General features: G+C 38.1%; 2 protein-coding genes across 3 annotated transcripts; both read left to right on the forward strand.

Annotated features, from left to right (window-relative positions):
- The first annotated feature begins 1,313 nt into the window (after nt 1–1,313).
- LOC4328306 (probable protein phosphatase 2C 10) lies at nt 1,314–4,669 on the forward strand. Of its 2 annotated transcripts, XM_026023184.2 has the most exons (9): nt 1,407–1,688; nt 1,760–1,819; nt 2,441–2,568; nt 2,660–2,758; nt 2,849–3,007; nt 3,232–3,318; nt 3,407–3,498; nt 3,736–3,810; nt 3,912–4,465. In XM_026023184.2, exons 1-9 carry the CDS (start codon nt 1,462–1,464, stop codon nt 4,089–4,091), a joined length of 1,107 nt encoding a protein of 368 aa, XP_025878969.1. In that variant the 5' UTR covers nt 1,407–1,461; the 3' UTR covers nt 4,092–4,465. The 2 variants fall into 2 exon arrangements, with proteins under 2 accessions (NP_001396253.1, XP_025878969.1); NM_001409324.1 differs by lacking the exon at nt 1,760–1,819 and having other exon boundaries at nt 1,314–1,688; nt 3,912–4,669.
- A 10,038-nt stretch (nt 4,670–14,707) lies between these two features.
- Nucleotides 14,708–16,027, forward strand: LOC107276233 (putative homeobox-leucine zipper protein HOX26). Its single transcript, XM_015769407.3, has 2 exons — nt 14,708–15,187; nt 15,496–16,027. Exons 1-2 carry the CDS (start codon nt 14,765–14,767, stop codon nt 15,817–15,819), a joined length of 747 nt encoding a protein of 248 aa, XP_015624893.1. The 5' UTR covers nt 14,708–14,764; the 3' UTR covers nt 15,820–16,027.
- The last annotated feature ends 3,758 nt before the right edge of the window (nt 16,028–19,785 follow it).

The raw sequence follows: 19,785 nt of genomic DNA on the forward strand, positions 1-19,785 counted from the left end.
GACAAATGACATATTTTATTCTATATGGGCAGCCCATATGCTTATGGATGACTTTTGCTATTTCTCTCCTATGGACTACTTTTACAATGTGGTTAGGTAGCTGAATGTATTATTTTATTGACTATGGACTGGTTTTAAAGTACATTGTGGATGCCCTTATTGATATATCTATGTCTAATGGTAGCATATTCTAATTCATATATCTGACACTAATTTCTCATCTAAAACACCCGTTTAAATTGTTTAGTTAAGACAGCTTAATGGCGTGGCAACTTTTTTTTTCTTCTTCTAAACACACACGGTTAATCATTTTGTATTGGATGTGTCTAAGAAGACTGCTAGTCATAGAAGGGTTATCAGATATAACCCACTATTGCCAATGAGTGACCTTTCTAATTTGATTAAAAAAGAAATCGTTGTATGAATAACAAAATACAATTGAGTGTTCACAAAGGTCTCATCAATCAAAACATGCTGCAAAAGCTAAACCAATTACCACCAAGCAATAAGACACCCAAATCCAATTGGAATTGACCAAACCAAGAGTTCATCGTACTGTCCACAAACTTATTAAAAAAGCACACACCAAAATGAGCAATGTTAGTTGCTATAGTAGATTAATGGGAGTGTTTGAGAGGAGAGAAAAGAAGAAAACTGAGAAGACACCCAAAACGAGATAAACCATTAGGATATGATTAATTAAATTAATTATTTAAACTTAAAATAAGATTAATATGATTTTTAAAAATAACTTTTCTATATAAAATTTTTACAAACAAAACACCGTTTAGTAGTTCGAGAACCACGCATATAGAAAATGAGGTCTCCCGATCAACTTGCAAGAAACAAAGATTATTACGTCATCGTCCCAAATTAGTTGTCTTTCTAAAATACTGTAAAATTTATCTCAAAATAGTTGCCACTCTTATGTATACTATGATAGTTGTATCAATCTATTCTCATTTAAATTTCTTTTTATTTTAATCATATCTCATCTTTCTGCCCATGTAAATAAGGAACATTATAGGCTTTTATTCTTATATTTTAATATATGAATTTGTTGACGGGTTATATACATATAGATGGTATGGAGGCGGAATCAGGATATATGATCTACGAGACGCCGGATAACTGATTAGTTAGTGTGAGACGGATGAAGCAGCAGGTGAGAGAGCCAAAAACCAGAGAGAAAGCAAGCAAACCACAGACCAAAAAAACAAAAAACAAAAAAAGCCAACGGCGCAATGCAAATAAACGGAGGTGTACACGCAAACTGCAAACGAAGCCTATGGCCGGTGACCATCCATCCATCCGTTGACCCGGTCTCCTCCCCGCCACGTCACCACCCGCCGATCATTCCCATCCACTCCTCTTCTTCCTCCTCCTCCTCTCTCTCTCTCTACCTCGCCATCGCTCTCCTCCTCCTCCTCCATCCATTCCCCTCCTCCTCCTCCTCCTCCCATGCATGGGAGGCCGTCGAGGCCATTAGCTTCCTCCTCGTCGTCGTCGTCGTCCCGCGTCTTCTCCTTCTTCTTGGCGCCGCGGGTTTTCTTGTTCTTGGTGGTGGTGGTGGTCGTCGTCTTCTTGCCGGGTCGGTCGTCTTGCTGGTGGCTGGAGGGCACGGAGGAGTTGGAGGAGGAGATGGGGTTTGCCGGGGACTGCTCGCCGGTCAGCGGTGGCGGGCTCAGGTGCGTTCCTTCGCTCGATCTTGGGCTTTCTTGACTTGACCCTCTTTTGTGTTGCCGTGGTTTCGTGTTAGGGGGAAGATCCAAGAGGAGGAGGAGGAGGAGGAGAAGGATGACAAGTTTTTCATGGCGCGGTCAGGGGCTTTGTGCTTGATTTGATTGGCGGCTAACTATCGAGTAGTGATTCTTGAATCAGAGGCTAGGACATGAGGTTTCAGTGGCGGATTTTGAATTAGATCTGCCCGATTTTGCTCTGAATTAGCTTAGCCTAATCGGGTTCCAGCTCCTGGCTGGTGTGAGGATGTGGCCATGATTTTGAATTTGAGGAGTGTTTGAAAACGAAAAGTCTAATCCTTTGTAAGGGCATATGGTAGAGGAATTAACCTTTTTCTTGTTTGATGTGTCTGTGTGTAGCAACTGATTTTTATGGAGTGTTATTAGTTGTAGGGATCTGTAGTCTGATCTGATTTGGTAGGAGCTCCAAAAAAAAAAAAACATTCATGAAATAACATGTGAGAAATTGATTTATGCAAACAAGTTCTTTTTTTGTCCATTTAGTATGTAGTAACAGTTTTGCGCCATCGGCATAAATTTTCCTGCAAATATTATCCTATTAATGTAACTGAGAACATACAGTACTGCTAGCTAATAAAGATAACACATTTGATTGTCACACGAAATTAAGTGCACTGGAGTCCATGATTTTAGATTTTGCGTATGACTAATTAATAAATGTTCCCCTTTTCTGTTGACAGTGAAAACGGCAAGTTCAGTTATGGGTATGCAAGTGCTCCTGGGAAAAGGGCTTCAATGGAGGATTTCTACGAGACGAGAATCGATGGTGTTGATGGAGAGACCATTGGATTATTTGGCGTATTCGACGGTACTGTACAGTTCCACGAGAAATATTATTAATTGTTTGGGTTTTGGTATGTCAGGACATCCTTGATCAACTTACTTGGTTGTACATATAGGCCATGGCGGAGCTCGAGCGGCTGAATATGTCAAGCAGCACCTTTTCAGCAATTTAATTAAGCATCCAAAGTTCATCAGTGATATCAAGTCCGCTATCGGTATGGCATTAATAATTCATGCATTACGGAGCAAAAATAATTGTAGCCAACCTAAAAGGTGGTTGTGATTTCTCTGTACTTTTCTTGCAGCTGAAACGTACAACCATACAGATTCAGAATTTCTGAAAGCCGAAAGTAGTCACACTAGGGATGCTGGCTCAACTGCCTCAACAGCTATTCTTGTAGGCGATCGCTTGCTGGTTGCTAATGTTGGAGATTCTAGAGCAGTTGTTTGTAGAGGCGGGGATGGTAAGTCACTAAATCTAATGTGTGTAACATACTTCAGTTAGTGTCCAGTGTTTTCCTCTATGTCCAATTTCAGCAGGATGCTTGAGAAGGCATTTGCTGTCTTTCTTCCAATTTCCATGGTTGGGGTACATGGCAGTTCAAATTATCTGAATAACAGGATTTCATATTAGTATTATTTAACACATGTTAATCAATCATAATATTTCTCCTGTCCACCCTTGCAGCAATTGCAGTTTCAAGGGATCACAAACCCGACCAGTCAGATGAGAGACAAAGAATTGAGGACGCTGGGGGCTTCGTGATGTGGGCTGGTAATTTCATGATTCCTTTGAAATTATCTATTTTGCTTTGTACTTGTAATGATCATTGGTTCTTTCTAACGGTTGAACGACTTTGCAGGGACGTGGCGTGTTGGTGGTGTTCTTGCTGTTTCTCGAGCATTTGGTGATAAGCTATTGAAGCAGTATGTAGTTGCTGATCCAGAGATCAAGGTTTGACTTAATTTGTTTGCTTAGCTCTCAACTAAAGCCTTCTATCTGCAAAATAATATTCATCATCGTAATTGGCATTCCCATGCATGTTACTCTAAAGTAGTCCACCAATGAACTCTACTTTCTACCTAAGTTCTTCATTGCTTTTATGCAAGAAAGCAAACAATGAGCCTGCTCCATCAACATATCATTTATCTTTCCATTTGGTAAAAGAAATGCATCTTGTTTTATTTACAGGAGGAGATTGTCGATAGCTCCCTTGAGTTCCTCATCCTTGCTAGCGATGGACTTTGGGATGTTGTAAGTAACAAGGTAACAACAGAAATTTCTTGAGTCTCCTTCACCCGCTTGTATGTTGCCATTGGCGCCTTATATATGTTACTCAATACATGAAACCCAAATTCTATTTCCAGGAAGCTGTTGACATGGTGAGGCCTATTCAGGATCCCGAACAGGCAGCGAAGAGGCTTCTCCAGGAGGCGTACCAAAGGGGTAGCGCCGATAACATCACCGTTGTTATTGTCCGCTTTTTGGAGGGAACAACGACTGGTGGTGGACCAAGTAGGGAGGCCGCCAGCGACCAAAACTCATAGTTTCTCCCAGGCAGCAGCATGGCTTGTTCCTGTCTGTCATATCTGATGCTCAAGGTAGACGATTACAGTGGCGGCACCACCCACCATGCTGCCAAGAACTGACCCGGCCCGAATTTCGTCCTCGCTTTCATGCTCCTGGCTGACCTTAGGTGGTGATGGTGGTGGTAATGTAGGAGCAGAATGGCGATGGGGCCAGTGTTGTTACATATGATATGATCGAAGGTGTATCGTGTCTTATATATAACTTTGCAATGTAGATTCTATGCTTGTGTTCCATGCTAGGTCTTTTTTTTTCTTTTTTAGCATCAAATGCATGTAATAGAAGTAAATTTAAACGATTTGAACGAAGTTATACACTGCAGTATGTAACGAAATCTTTGCGTTTGTATTTCTGATGCCATGAGCATTATGATTTCTCATAAGCTCCGAGGGTCAAAACTCCAAAATCTGTCTGGTTTTGTGGTTATGCATCAGGAGGAAAGCTTGTATCAATAGCTCTCTTTGCTTGTGGTCATTGTGGATTTGTAGGGAAGGAAAATAAGAAAAAAGAAAACTCCCGATTAGGGGTGAATACGGTCACCGACCGAGTGTTGTTTCCGTAAAAGGGTACCATTTTGGACCGTACCCTTTTTTGCTATTTATAAATTTTGTTTTTCTAATTTCTTTTTACATCGTATTAATGTTGACATTGAATATATGGTCAATTAACGGTCGATCGAGCATCGTTTCTGAAGATAAGCTATTGATTCCGACCATTTCCGATCATTTTCACGCTACTCCCGAATGTCTCGTGGTTCCATGCACAAAAACATATTCGATTTTTCTGTACATGAAAGATTTTCTGTACAAAAACATATTCGATTTGACAGTTTGACACACACCACGATTTATTATTATGCATAAAGAGACAGATTAGCGATAAATTACCGACCTTGTTAAGATCGTACTAAAGCTACACCAGCAGCGTGAATATAACCATAAACACGAGGATTTAAACCTGATAGGTAAAATGGAGGCAATCGTCTTGCTCAAGCGCTCCATGTATTCAAAATGGCTGCAGCGATGCAGAAATGAGAGGGAAAATTAGAGCAGAGCAGAGCAAATCAGCTGCTCCTGTCTCTCAGTTAATTTTGTACCAGGCATGCACAGTAAGTAGTGTTGATTGATTGATACAGCGGTTTTAAACTTTGTTTTTTTATTTCCTGATTTGAAATTGAACAAGAGTAGAGAGCTTGAGAACAAACCTGTTTGTGTAATTCTATCCCAGATCGGCAAGGAACTCCCTGCATCCAGTGGAAAAACCTAGCAAAAGACTGCCCTAACTCTGCATCAAGTAGCATCGGTTACAAGCAGAATATGATGTTTACTACCAGGACAGACATTACTTACTCCAGATTAATGATAATAAAATTCAGAATACATGCATGGTAAATTGGTAACAGCATGAGAACCAATGCTGGAAAACGGATTAACCATACAAGAAAGATGACAGTTAGGATCACTGGACAATCTAACAACACATTGAGTGCAGCATGTGTCCTGTTCTGCTAGTAGAAGACTCATAGTAGCATGGGTGCAGTATTTAGTTATAGAATGAAAGACCCAGGATATCTAACATGTATATTGCATGCCAGACATAAGTCACTAATACATAAGTAACATCATCATGATTAATAAATAAGTAACATAAGTCACTAAGCATGACATTTGATAAAGACAGGGATGTTGAATAAACAGTGGCAGAAAGTAATTCGACGAAGATAGCAATGTTGAGACAGTTTCAGTTAACTTTGCAGCTCACTAGGCCTGTACTGAAATGAAATTGAGTTCAGCAAGAAAATACCTTGTGCTTGAACTGAACCAAGATTCATTGTGAATAAATCTTTCAAGTGCACTTGAAGAAGAAGGCCAAGCTTCCCCGGCAAAGAGTGGTTGAAGAAACCCAGAATCTTCTGACTCAATGTTCAGCTTAACACCGCAATTACCAGCAAATGCCATTTCAAGAACACTCGTATTAAGACCTCCATCACTAAGCAATTCCTAAACGGCCTCAAAACCTTTCTTTAAGATATCCTAGGTCAGGTCAATGCGCAGCAAAACTCCATCCTTGCCAAGCTTCAAATCAAGAGTTACTGTAAATGTTTTTTTTCAAACAACCAAACAGATTGGTTGGTGTTATATTTATAGAAGGGGTTAAGTTACACAGCCGAAGACTGGATGAAAAGGAAAAAAAACTGTACAATTCTGACGGCAAACAAGCTTGCACGTCAGACCTTTCTACTCCTCATGGCAACAATCTTGCAAACAAGCTTTGCACCGGCCAAGCTCCAATAGCCTAACTCATCTTGGATGCAATTGGTTATTTGATAAGTTGTTGTCTTTTTTCCTCTGAAGATTCTCACATTCTCTTCTTTCCATATCTCCTAGGCAATGAGCAAAAAGACTGATTTGAGCGCTTTGTGTTTTGTTGTCTTCAGGTTGCTAGTCCCTTGCGTCTACTAATCCAACAGGTCTTTGCTAGCACTCCACTTCTGGATGATGTGCCCTTGCCACTCCACCATTATATCATGGCAAGTCACATAAGCACTGATGACCAGATTTCCAGGGCCCTGACCCAATTTTCACATAAATTTTTTCTTTTTTTCCTCGTATATTCCCTCAAATTTTCACATGTTTTTTTTATTCCACCTATTCTTCGTCATTTTTCCCATTCCCCCTTATTTTTCTTTTTTTCTTTTCTTTTTTCCTTTTCATTCATTTTTAGCATTTTCTTGGCCTTATATTTCAAATTTTTTGGACCAAACATGCTAATGGGCCTATGCTGGCCCATACACCACATTTGGGCTCATGGCCTCCTTGGATTATGTTTCGGCCTAGGTCTCAACACGTGGGTCGGCACGACACGGTCCGCTACAGAAAACCGCGCTATTACAAAGTCAGTGCCATGCTGGTCCAGGCTGCCCGTTTGGACACCTATAGTCTTATCTTCCCTCTCACAACGCCGTCGGAGCAATATGCCAAAATGGACTTGGCCCTGTGCCGTCGTCAAGATGCAGCCATGCCGATGCAGGTCTCCATTTCATGATTTCATCTCCATCGATCCACACGCGCGGCGCAGCCAGGGATGTGCTCACTTTGTTCGTAAGCAATAAAGATGGGGATTAAGTAAAGCCATGTAAAACGATAAAATTATTAGTAATTGATTATTTGTTGGGATGTAATTATTAGTACAAACTTAAAAGCTGATTTATTTGATATTTTAGAACAATTTTTATATGAAAACATTTTTATAAGAAACGTATTGTTTAGCAGCTTTCAGCTTGAAAAACGTGTTAACGAGAGTGGGAGTAGATTCTGTATTTTAATTAGAAACGAAAGGATATCCAGCTCCTCTGGGTTTTGACGAACCGTACCATGAACAATCCATGGATAATATATCCAGCTGATCAACACAACTACTTTTGGTCAATTCCTCCATCTCACTCTCGCTCCTTTTTTTTTTTCTTGTCTTGGTCTCTTTTTTTTTTCCCATCTACATAATTGCATATGTACATATGCTTTGACAAGATCATACGTACGGTCGGTCGATGACGTCGTGGTCAGACAAAATATGTCACCAAATGTGACCGTGACACAGCTGACAACATCATTTTATACAAGAGCAGAAACAATGTACTAGTACTACGCTTCTGATGAATTGCGAGACCAAATATTTTGTTTGTTTTTGCATGATCATCACTTGTCATGCGTACGTACCTTCGATCTATTTTAGTGAGTGTTCAATGAACCATACATATTAGTATTGTTTTTGTTAATTAAGTATCTCACCTACTTAGATCCTCTTATATATGTTCTCTCTTGATCTCCTCTGATGTTACCTATAAATAGCTACTACTACTATTTCTCTTTTTGAGAGACCAAATTAGCTAGTAGCTACTTCTTGATGTTTTTTTAGATGTCTTGTATGTTAATTGCCTTCTAATTAAACGTCAAACTCCACCATATACAAAATCCTTTTACACTTTCACTTTGTGGATTAGTAGAAATTAGCACCTATACATATATATACTACATATGATAAGTGAACATGGAGCATGAGTCAAAAAGTGCAAAATCTCTGACCTTATCTAAGCCGCTTTTCTTCAGAAGGACCTTTCATTAGCCGAATCAGCTCTGGATTATTGATCGTTAGCTGCTTTAACTTCAGCATCACTGAAAAAGAAAGAAATTAACAAAGAGAGATTAAAACCACAGTATATGTGTGGTTGGTTCGTGACAGCTTCCGGGCTTTTGACGCCATCTAACAGCTGACAATTTCAAGAACCATATAAAGTCTGCACCTTCTTCATATCATCGAAGCAAATCAAGACTAATCGATCTCTGCATGCAATCATCGTACAATCAATCGATTAATTACTTCCACGATATTGACGAAACAAACGTATTTCTTCAGCTAGCCATGGAACAGGTCTTTTTAAAATATTACTCCTAATCAATTTGCAGTATACATCTAAAATAGAGTGGAATGGGTACAAAAGCAGCTCTAGACCTGATCTTCTGCTACAATTTGCTGCAGTGAAGTCTTTTTTTTTTCACATCGTACGTACTAGCTAATTAATTACTTAACTAGCTAGATCACCTGAAACAGTCACTTGATCAATCTTGTTTTAGACTTTTTAGATGACTTTGTCAGTTGAGCTACTGATGATTTAGAACACAGTAAGAGTTTGGATAATTAAAACGAATACATGCACATAAATATAATATTAGCATCGATCTTGGACGTTATCAACGCCCCTATGGCGTATTTAGTATTTACTGCTTTAGGGATCATATTTCAAGAACATGGAAGGGTGTTTATTTTTGTATTGACATATTTATTAATTATTTTAATATTTAAAAATAGTGACAGGATATATAATAACATCATCGTGACGTGATTGCTAATATGTAGACCCATGGACAATGGGTCTCACATGTCAGTAGTGACGATGCTGTGGTGTACAGTTTACGCGAAAATTCTTTTTCTTTCAAGTATGTAGATATTTTATCGTGTTATTTACTTATTTTTCCTCGTCTCTTGAAAGATCTGTAAAGCCCTTTTTTTACACCTTTTGTGAAAAAGCAATATGTCTCCTTTTGCTAACAAAAATTGCTGTCCGATCATGGCTTTTAGGATTTCATGTCTGCTGGTTGGGTGGACTACACAATTTTCAGCAACTACGGCACATAATATCCACAACACCAGCGTCGACGAATTTCGAAACCCAATCATAATATCGCATGACGGTCATATCCACGAATATGGTGTCAAAATCAAGAGATCTTTGTTCATCTAGTTTCAAGAAAAAACATATCTCTTTTACATGGCCCTAGACCCATTCAGCGCGCATTATTGTTTACTTCTCCAATGGGGTCCATTAATCACTCCATTTCACATGAGTAAGCCATGAAAATGAAGGCAAAGAAAATTTTAACCACCATATATATATTTAGTCAGATTATTCTCCCTGCAAGTTATCTCAGCTAGATTTTCCTTCAACAACCTATGTTGTTAGCTGTAATATTTGCCAAAGACACGTAATCCCTTATTGCAACAACCAAGCAGCATACTGGACTCATGCACTACTAATCATGCTCTAATTTCAAAAAAAAATACTAATCATGCTCTTGGAATATAATTAAGCTTAATTAATTGTTTGTCTTTGCTATGCGGCTGCTTGCTGTCTCCGACATTGACCATGCTATGATCAACTTACACACGTGTGCGTGCGCGCACACATCACTACATTTTTTTCCCGGTCGATTTTCCGACTCTCGCATAATTTTTTAAAGATATTTTTGCGTGATATGTTGGACTTCTAGACTTAAAAAATTTTAAATATATAGTGGCGTAATACAACAAATGTATTATATTATTCCTAGCTATTTGAAATCAAGTCAGCGTTATTAACTTACATATATGAAACCTGTGACACAAAATATCTAAGTCGCGATTTTGGCTATAACTAGTAAGGCTGCTTATATATAGGAAAATATCATGTGAAAATAAACCAAGTGTTGGAAACTCGTAAAAATCATACATAAAAGTTTTATAAATTCATAAAAAATTACTAGAGATAGGTGTAGATATGAAATATATTCTCACCAAATATCAATTCCAAACTCAACTTCATTTGAGAGAAACAAAAGTAACAAATTTTAGGTGAATAGTCTCATATTACTCACCCTAAATTTGTCCTTTTTGTTACTCCCAAATAAAATTAAGTTTGAACTTGAGATTTGGTGATAATGTATATCATATCTACACCTAACTATCTCCAATAATTTTGTTTCATAAATTTGCAAAAGTTTTAGGTAAGATTTTCAAGAGTTTTCAATACTACTAATTAGCTAGTTTTCACCGAATATATACTCGTTTGTATGTTCCAAATCGTACAAGTTAGTCAAACCGTACTAAATATGTCTGTTCAAAATGTTGGACTAGATTGTCTAATTAAGTCATTTTTTTCTTAAGTAGTGGTAAAGTCTAGGGATGACATGCATGAACGACCGTACCAATTTTCCACGTGTACATACTGCCTCCTTGCTATGCATATATGCTGCAGCAAGACAGCAAATTAAGCTAAGGTTAATTGCCAAATTAATTATATTGGTTATTTGGTCTCCTACTTGACCAGGATATTAGTAATGCCAAGATCGTACGTGCAAGTAAGCGGATTTTTTTACTAGTATAATTTTCTCACGTTTGATCAATTATTAGCCTACGACCAGATACTTAGGTACATCTGACTAATTAATTAACAGTGGCACGTACATATACGTACCATATATCACCTGGTGTTTATTGCTTAATATATCTCTGTCTTGACTTGTACCATAACTTCGAAACACATGAAATATAATTAATAATTCGTCTGTAAAGGATCGATGTACCAGGCCAGCATTGCGTCCCGATGGACCCCAAATCAAACTGTAACAACCGGTCAATTATCGATTTTCGACTGGTTATTTCATTTACATGGCGGTCAGAACGTCAGATTATCCCTTACTCCCGAGCCCCATTGAGACAAAGTATTTATAGAATAATTTTGTAGAATATAAATTTTATAGGATTTTTTTCTATCTAGATAACACTTTAAAATATAGGATTATACCCAATTTAATTTGTTGACAAAATAAGACGGATGGTCAAACATTAAAAAAAAAACCATAACTGCATTTAAAATGGGATGGATGAAGTACATCCTTTACAGATGAATTATTAATTATATTTATGATTATTGACTTTTTAACAGAGTTTTCTGACTTAATTTGAGAAACATCAATCCGTACTTGCATACGTACATCAGTACATGCATGTACGTATAGCAGCCTAGCGGGATTGACCCGAAATTGAGGTGCTTGGTGAGCTCAAGTAGCATGCGTACTGGAGTGTTGACTACGTGATTATACTATTCATCACCAGTGATTTTTTTAATTATATATTTAGTTTAGTATGAACGAAATTAAGTTGTGTGGTATATCTATGATGCACAATACTTTGATGATATGGAATGTTTCAGTTTATATTTTAAAAAGATTCAAGTTCAAAGATAAATAGTGGAAACTACATATCTAGAGATAGGTGGTAGCTAGATAGTTAATTGCATTTCAATAAAACTCCATCGAACCCTGTTAGAGCATGGCCAACTGCAATCCAAAACTGTGTTCCATTCAAATTTCATTTTAATCTCTAAGGATTCAAACATATACTTCTCTCCGGGAGATATCCTAAACTTAACTTTCTATAATAATAATAATAATAATAATAATAATAATAATAATAATAATAATAATAATAATAATAATAATAATAATAATAATAATAATAATAATAATAATAATAATAATAATAATAATAACGCCAGTTATGTTTTCAAAATTAAAGTTGTGTATATATAATCACAATTCGTTCATCCACATGCAATTAAATTGACGGTTAATTTGAACATATATTGGACTGCACAGCGTTAATTAATTCAGTCGTTCGATCGAGTTCGTTGATCAATTTGCAGCACGCAGTCTGCGAATGCAAACACGTAAGCAAACATGGACATATTTGGTCAGTTGATCAATCGATCGACCATATATATATATCGTTTTCAATCAACGTGCACGTGCTACGCAGCCCTCGTTGATTAATTATCACTCCTAATAACTGTATAATTTTGGGCGATTATTAACGTTAATCCCTACCTGATAATCACACGTACACACATTGATTTGATTGTCAGTTAATTATAATTAGTCCGTAGCTAGGGCGACGTCTTCCAACCCCACCAACAGTAAACACCCTGCTAGCCACGGTGATTTTATATATTAATTATTTCACATTTTCACTGCGTACTGTAAAGTATAGTCAAAAGTATTTTAAACTTGGACTAATAATATGGCTACAATTTGTGCTAAAAAATATATGGTTACAATTAATTGGTGTTCCACATATGGAAGAGTAATTCTATTTTAACATATATAATAGAAATTATATTGTTACTCTAGTTTAGCGGTCTTAACTCAAAAATTGTATTTCTTTATAAATAAAAGTACATCGTAGACCTGTACATATACCAGTTTTATTTTTCAAAACAGGAGAAGCAATTCAGCAATAATGTTGTGTACTTGACGCTTGAAATGTTTATTAGCCGTTGTAAAATTAAATAAAACTTAAACTGTTGCGAGGATATATATAATTTTCTATAAAAAAATACTATTATGCTCATAATAATTACTAGTGCTTAGTTCCACTAGGTTGTAAAGTTAGTCAGACAACATCTTACTACACACCATGCAAGAAGATGTACTCCCTTCATTTCAAAATATTTTGTTTCTTTACACGACAAAGCTTTGGCCAACTATTGCTCTACTATACTATTATTATGATATAATTAACATGAAATTTAAGGTACTCACTCCTTCCACTCTAAAATAAGTTCATCTTTGGCATTGGGTATTCAAAATAAGGTGGAGGAAAAAAAACTAAAATGTTGTTCATATTAGCGAAAGTAGTATTGACATGTGGGTAGGTAAGGAGTAGATAAAAGTTAGCGAAGGAACAAAACTTATTGATTTATGATTTGTGAATCAAGAGTAAGGAAGGAGATAATAGGGGAACTTATTCTAAAAGAAAGGGTATAGGCATAGAGCCTAGAAATAAAATTATTTTAGGACTGAGGAGTAGTTATAATTATTTTTTAATAACACAAATAATATCTTGATAGAATATATATAATATTTATCAATTATCAGCGCCTTTTCTAAGAAAACAAAATACATCTTCTATTTTGGGACGGAGGGCCATATTGTTATTCCCTCCATCAAAAAAATATTAAGCATATTTTTTTAGTTTTTTAAATAATATGATCATATTTATATTATCTAAGACTTAAATAAATATATTATCTTTTCGTTTTGTAATGCTAGATTAAATCCTTGAACAGACCATACCAACTAATCCATATGTTCCATATTGATCATCATATTAATTTTTTCACCAAAATTAAGGAAAACTTAAAAACTTAACTTCCTTGTATTTTATCTAATGTGCGTATGTGGTAGAGAAAATTAAAAAAAAGCTTTTAACTCCCCATGCACAAGAAATATGTGCTTTATTGTACTACCCGGAATGCTTGCATATATGTACTCCCTCCAGTTTTATTTTAATTGACGTTTTTGGACAATGACACGGTCTACAATATATATCTTTAACCTTATTTTTCTATTATAATATATACAATAAATAAATGCATGTTTACTTTAATTATAGTGTTTTGAAAGACAAATCTATATACGTTGTTCTAGTTTCTTTAAACTAAATATTTTTAAAGTTATCGATGGTCAAAGTTATAAAAGTTTGACCTCAACCTTATCCAAAACGTGAATTATTATAGAACCGGAGGGAGTATAGATGTAGTAACATTGCACATCAAACGAAGGGGCCATGGATCAAGGTTATATGGTGATCAATTTGGAATTTTTGACTTTTCATTGTATGATGATTAATATGAAAACGATAAAAATATCTTAATACTCGTTGGTGGCATACATACATTGCTAGTTTTTTTTTATTGATCTTTGATGACAAAACAAATACGTATGACACTTTAGCATCTTGTTTCATAAAAAACTAACCTTTTTGGTACTAGATTGATTTTTTTATGGGCTGGAGGGGTACACTTTTGGATAGAGGGAGGGAGTGAGCAAACATGAGCCAACAGTTAGCGATGTTGTTGGTGTGCAGGGAGCGAGCAAACATGAGCCAACGCATTGCGAAAGCCAATAAAATTGGTCAGTTTCAAATTCATTAATTGTCACCCAAGTTTAGCTAGCATATCTAGATCTTGACCAAAATCAGACTTGTCTACACAGTCCTACACCTGTGGCTGTGCCGCTTCGGTTTCCTGTCTCCCAGTCCAACCACCCCATTAATCCACCTAATTAACCAAATTAATTACTGATAATCACTGCTAGTATTACCGCATAAACCTCCACTGTTAAGTTACTTAACCTAATTTCCCCTTTAATCCACACACGTAACCGCAAGCGACCACGTCGATCCATCGATTGGCTTCGCGCGCCATATAAATTTGCTTCAATTCACCGGAGAAGCCATCAAACCAACCACCATTGGCGCCATGTCGAGCTCGAGCTTGACGACGACCAGCAGCATGGACTCCGTCGTCGACGGCGGCCTCGACACGCGCCTCTCTCTCGCCGTCGGCTGCTGCCCGCCGCGGAGGAGGCCGGTGTTGCTGTTCGGTGAGGTGCTCCCGTCGCCGGAGAAGAAGGTGGCGGCGGCGGCGGTGGTGGCTGCTGGGAAGCGAGGCCGAGAGCAGAGGGGTGAGGCTGAGGCTGAAGCTACGACGACGAGGCAGCGGCGGAGCTGCAAGAAGGGCAGGAGGGGGAGGGGAGACGACGATGACGACGACGGTGATCGCCGGAGCCCGAGCGGCGGCGGCGGTGACGAGGAAGGCGCGAGCAGGAAGAAGCTCCGGCTCACCGGCGAGCAGGCCACGCTTCTCGAGGACAGCTTCCGCGCCCACAACATCCTCTCCCATGTAAGTCACAAAATTACTCCAAATCCACGCGATCCAAATTCAATATATTCATACATGCAGATTTTATCTTAGCTTTTATTATAAAAACCTTTTCAAGTTCGTAATAACTAAAACTCAATTAATCTTGCGCTAATAGTTTTCTCATTTTGTATGTGTGCTGACTTTATCTTCATTTTAATCTATTTCAAACGCCACCATAGAACATTAGAACAGACAAATTATTGCACATGGTTTCGTGAAAAGGATGTTTGTTTCATCCGAAATTTTGATCAGAAATGTGATTGAATTTTGGAATCAAATTCAAACAGGCGGAGAAGCAGGAGCTGGCGGGGAAGCTGGGGCTGAGCGCGAGGCAGGTGGAGGTGTGGTTCCAGAACAGGAGGGCGAGGACGAAGCTGAAGCAGACGGAGGCCGACTGCGACCTGCTCCGCCGCTGGTGCGACCACCTCGCCGCCGACAACGCCCGCCTCCGCCGCGACCTCGCCGAGCTGCGCCGCTCCTCCTCCTCGCCGCCGGTGTCCGGCCTCGCCGTGGCCACGCCCGTCGTCTGCCCCTCCTGCGCCCACGACGACAAGCGCCGCCTCGCCTTCGCCACCGCCGCCGCCGCCGCCGGCGACATGGCCAGTAACTGATCGAGCTGGGCTCCTGCTTGCCGGCCATCACAAACACTGTTTAATTAATTAATTAGACACGAACAATTATTTATATTAAGGTTGATTTTGCTAGTACTAGTTTAGCTAGCTAGCTAGCTAGCTACCACGGGCTTAATAATTCGTTTGGATTATTGGGAAAATTTTATACTCTTTATCAATTAGGAACATGATTAATTTTGCATTTTTACTGACCAATACATATGTTTCGTGTGTGTGTGTGTCTACATACATACATATATATATATATATATATATATATATATATATATATATATATATATATATATATATATATATATATATATATATATATATATATATATATATATATATATATATATATATATATATATATATATATATATATATATATATATATATATATATATATATATATATATATGTATGTATGTATGTATGTATGTATGTATGTATGTATGTATGTATGTATGTATGTATGTATGTATGTATGTATGTATGTATGCATGTATATATACACACATACATATTTGGTACAATCAGTAAGTTGATTTTTCTGTCACTCATGTGCTTGATTATTGTTTCTATATTTTTTTTCATGCGAATCTCATATTTAATTCCATGAAGAGATGCATCTTCTCTGAATTCGTTTAGATCGGATTGAACAGAAATGGCTAGGTGAAAGATCACAATTTTTTTTATCAGTCGCAACAGTTTCATATTCAGAGTCTCAGGTGGTGTTTGGATCGAGGGACTTAACTTTAGTCCATGTATTTAGACACTAATTTAGAGTATTAAATATAGACTACTTATAAAACTAATTACATAAATGAAAGCTAATTCACGAGACAAATTTTTTAAGCCTAATTAATCTATAATTAGAGAATGTTTACTGTAGCATCACATAAGCTAATCATGGATTAAATAGGCTCAATAGATTCGTTTTGTGAATTAGTCCAAGATTATAGATGGGTTTTATTAATAGTCTACGTTTAATACTTATAATTAGTGTCCAAATATCTGATGTAATAGGAACTTAAAAGTTTTAGTCACATCTAAACAGGTCCGAAGACTCGTTAGGAAATAGCACATGCGGAGGATTTCTTCAACTCGGTAGCCTTTGCATTCACTTCCATCAGTTAAACCAAGCATGTTATAAGCCAAAATGGAGAAAAATAATTATATGTTATCTGTTACTACAAACATTATTAATAATCAATAACCACTAATTAAATGACTAGGAGAGGAGGGCAAATACACTGCATACAAGCATACAATTCACAAGCTTAGTATAGATATGTTTGGGCCATTTTGGAGGCCATGTGTATGGTTGAACAGAAAGCCCAAACAACACCAGCTAGGCCCTATTTGCACAAAAACAGCAGTAATGATTATGAATTCAAAAACCAAAACAAAAGAAAATGTTTCAAAAACCTTCAGGAGGCAAAATTCCCAAACCTCCATGAATCAAACATCCATCCCCTGCTCTCCATGTGCTACTCTGAAATAACATTTCTCAGCTACCCAAAAAAAATCATGCGTTCCAAATATTGTTTGTACTGCATAAAAGATGAAATCCTTCCAACTTTTCAAGAGAGATTGGATGGAACAAGCAAGTGAAACAAGTGATGGATTGGATGCTCTGTTTTTCATCCAACCAACTGATGAAGAATCCTTCCTCTTGTGGAGTCAGAACAAACACCCTCGCAGCGAAAAGGCGATGGAGAATCTGATCGAATCAGACACAGTTCTTGTTATTGGCCCTGACCAGAAAACAAAAGCAAGAAACCAAACTACACGGACAGAATATCCAAAGCTGAAGTGATCATGATCATGCATGAATCATACTGGAGGACATAAAACAGAAATCTTTTTCACCAGCAATATATACATATATATATGATATAGTAGCATTGTGGTAGCTTCAGATGATCATTCATGGTGAGCAAAACAAGAGAAGAAAGCCGAGGATTGTTACTGATAATCATACTATGTGTCAGCTACTGCTAATTAGTACTTCCCCCGCTCTAAAATATAAGCATTTATGCGTGTTTTTCAAAATGAATAGGCGGAGAAATGTTCGGAAATATTTTAAAAAACACGGAGAAATGCTTATATTTTGAAATGCGGGTATTACTTACTACTGATGAAGTGTCAGTAATTACTGCTAATATAATATGCAGCAGTGATGCAAGAGATTGATAGAGATTAGGAAATGGTCGTCGTCGTCTTTGATGTTCTTCTCCTTTCTTGGCCGCCATGGCTGGCAATGGCAATGGCGTGAGAGCTCGCTTTGATTTGGCTGTACACGCGCCGCGCGCTCATCGGTTGTGAAGAGGGTTGGAGCCGGTGGGGACGACCCTCTCGTCGGCGGCGGCGGCGGCGGGCGGCGACCACCCGCGGCCCGCGGCGGCGGGGCCGGTGGCGCCGCCTCTACTGCTCCTCTGCTTCTTGCACCGGGAGGCGGCGGCGGCGGCGGCGTCGAAGGCGGCGGTGGAGGAGGCGACGACGACGCGGCCTCCACCGGTGTGCGCCATGCCGCCGCCGCCGATAGGCACGCCGCGCGCGGCGGCGGCGGCGAGCAGCACGAGCGCCAGGCACGCCGCCGGGAGGGAGTACTTCCACCGCCGCCGCCACCTCATGGCACGGCCACGTCGCCACATCGCGCTCGCGCCAATGCCAAGCCGGGGCAAGCAAGCGCACGCGCGAACGACAGACGCCGGCGGCGCCGGCGGCGAGAGGCGAGCCGGCAACGGCGTGGCTCCGACGAGCTTGACGCGTAGCGAAGTAGCGAAGCTGCAGAAGGAGAGGAAACGAGAGAAGAAGAGAAGAGACAACTTTGGCTTGCAAAACCCGTTTATATGGAGTACCTCTTTGTCACAATATTTGGCGCTTAAAATAATATACTCGTCCAAACTTTTAAAATTTTGACTAATTAGAGAGTAGTGCATGATTTGATTTATTTTTAAGGTGGGCGAATAATAAATTATGTTTGTTACTTGAGTAAATTTCACGAAACTACATAGTTAAAACGTCGTATTACAAAACTACAGATTTAATACAAGACTTTTCAAAAAAAACTACAGATTTAAGGCCAAGCATAAAAAAGATAGATTTGATACTCGAATTATCACAAAACTACATATGTTACGGTGTAAATTTCTACCACTACTATTTTGTCAGAGTTATAAATGTTGTAGTTTTGTAGTTAACTTGGTGCAAAACATATAGTTTTGTGATATTTTTATTACTAAAAATGTAATTTTATGATACTCCATCTTAAATATGTAGTTTTTCGATAAATTTGGTCCTAAATATGTAGTTTTGTGATACATCGTCTTAAATATTTATTTTTATGTTACATCGTGTTAAAATCTATAGTTTTGTGATAGCTTGAGTACATGTAGTTTTGTGAATTTTACTCTTGTTATTTTGTATTAGTGAAATGTCTGTACGTTAGATATTTGTTTCGTGAAATAATATAGTACCACATGTGACAAACTAACATTAAGTCATGACATCTCTTGAATTAGTTTTTTAGAAAAAAAAACATTAGCCCTCCTTTGGAATAGAGAAATTTTGTAAACAAATTTGAGGAAATGAAGGTGTGAAAATATTCATGTGTTCAAAATGAACCCTTATGCCCTGTTTGGCTAATGGGTTAAGGAAATGATTTTCCACCCACCAAAGAGTGTGTATTTAAATCCTAGCCATCCATTATCCCTCTCTTATTTCATCCTAACCCTTCACCCATTTTCCTACCTCAATTCCACTCCTCTCCCCATTATCCAAACACACTGTTAATATTGACTATTTTGTTGATACCAAATGTGGAGTGTATGGACCATCCTACTAAGAAAAAGATGATGGGAAATTTAGGCCCAATATGTAATTTTCTGAATATTGGAATCCATTACACTTGACCAATAAAAGCATTGATTTTGTGATCAGAGAGCTAGAACAGGA

The sequence above is a fragment of the Oryza sativa genome, chromosome 2 (genome assembly GCF_034140825.1).
Source record: "Oryza sativa Japonica Group chromosome 2, ASM3414082v1".
NCBI lineage: Eukaryota > Viridiplantae > Streptophyta > Magnoliopsida > Poales > Poaceae > Oryza > Oryza sativa.

Coding starts and splice junctions, on each gene's coding strand:
- LOC4328306 (XM_026023184.2), top strand. CDS start 1,462: ATGCATGGGAGGCCGTCGAGGCCATTAGCTTCCTCCTCGTCGTCGTCG. Junction 3,499..3,735: donor TTGCTGATCCAGAGATCAAG/GTTTGACTTAAT, acceptor TTTTATTTACAG/GAGGAGATTGTCGATAGCTC. Junction 3,811..3,911: donor GGGATGTTGTAAGTAACAAG/GTAACAACAGAA, acceptor TTCTATTTCCAG/GAAGCTGTTGACATGGTGAG.
- LOC107276233 (XM_015769407.3), top strand. CDS start 14,765: ATGTCGAGCTCGAGCTTGACGACGACCAGCAGCATGGACTCCGTCGTC. Junction 15,188..15,495: donor CCCACAACATCCTCTCCCAT/GTAAGTCACAAA, acceptor AAATTCAAACAG/GCGGAGAAGCAGGAGCTGGC.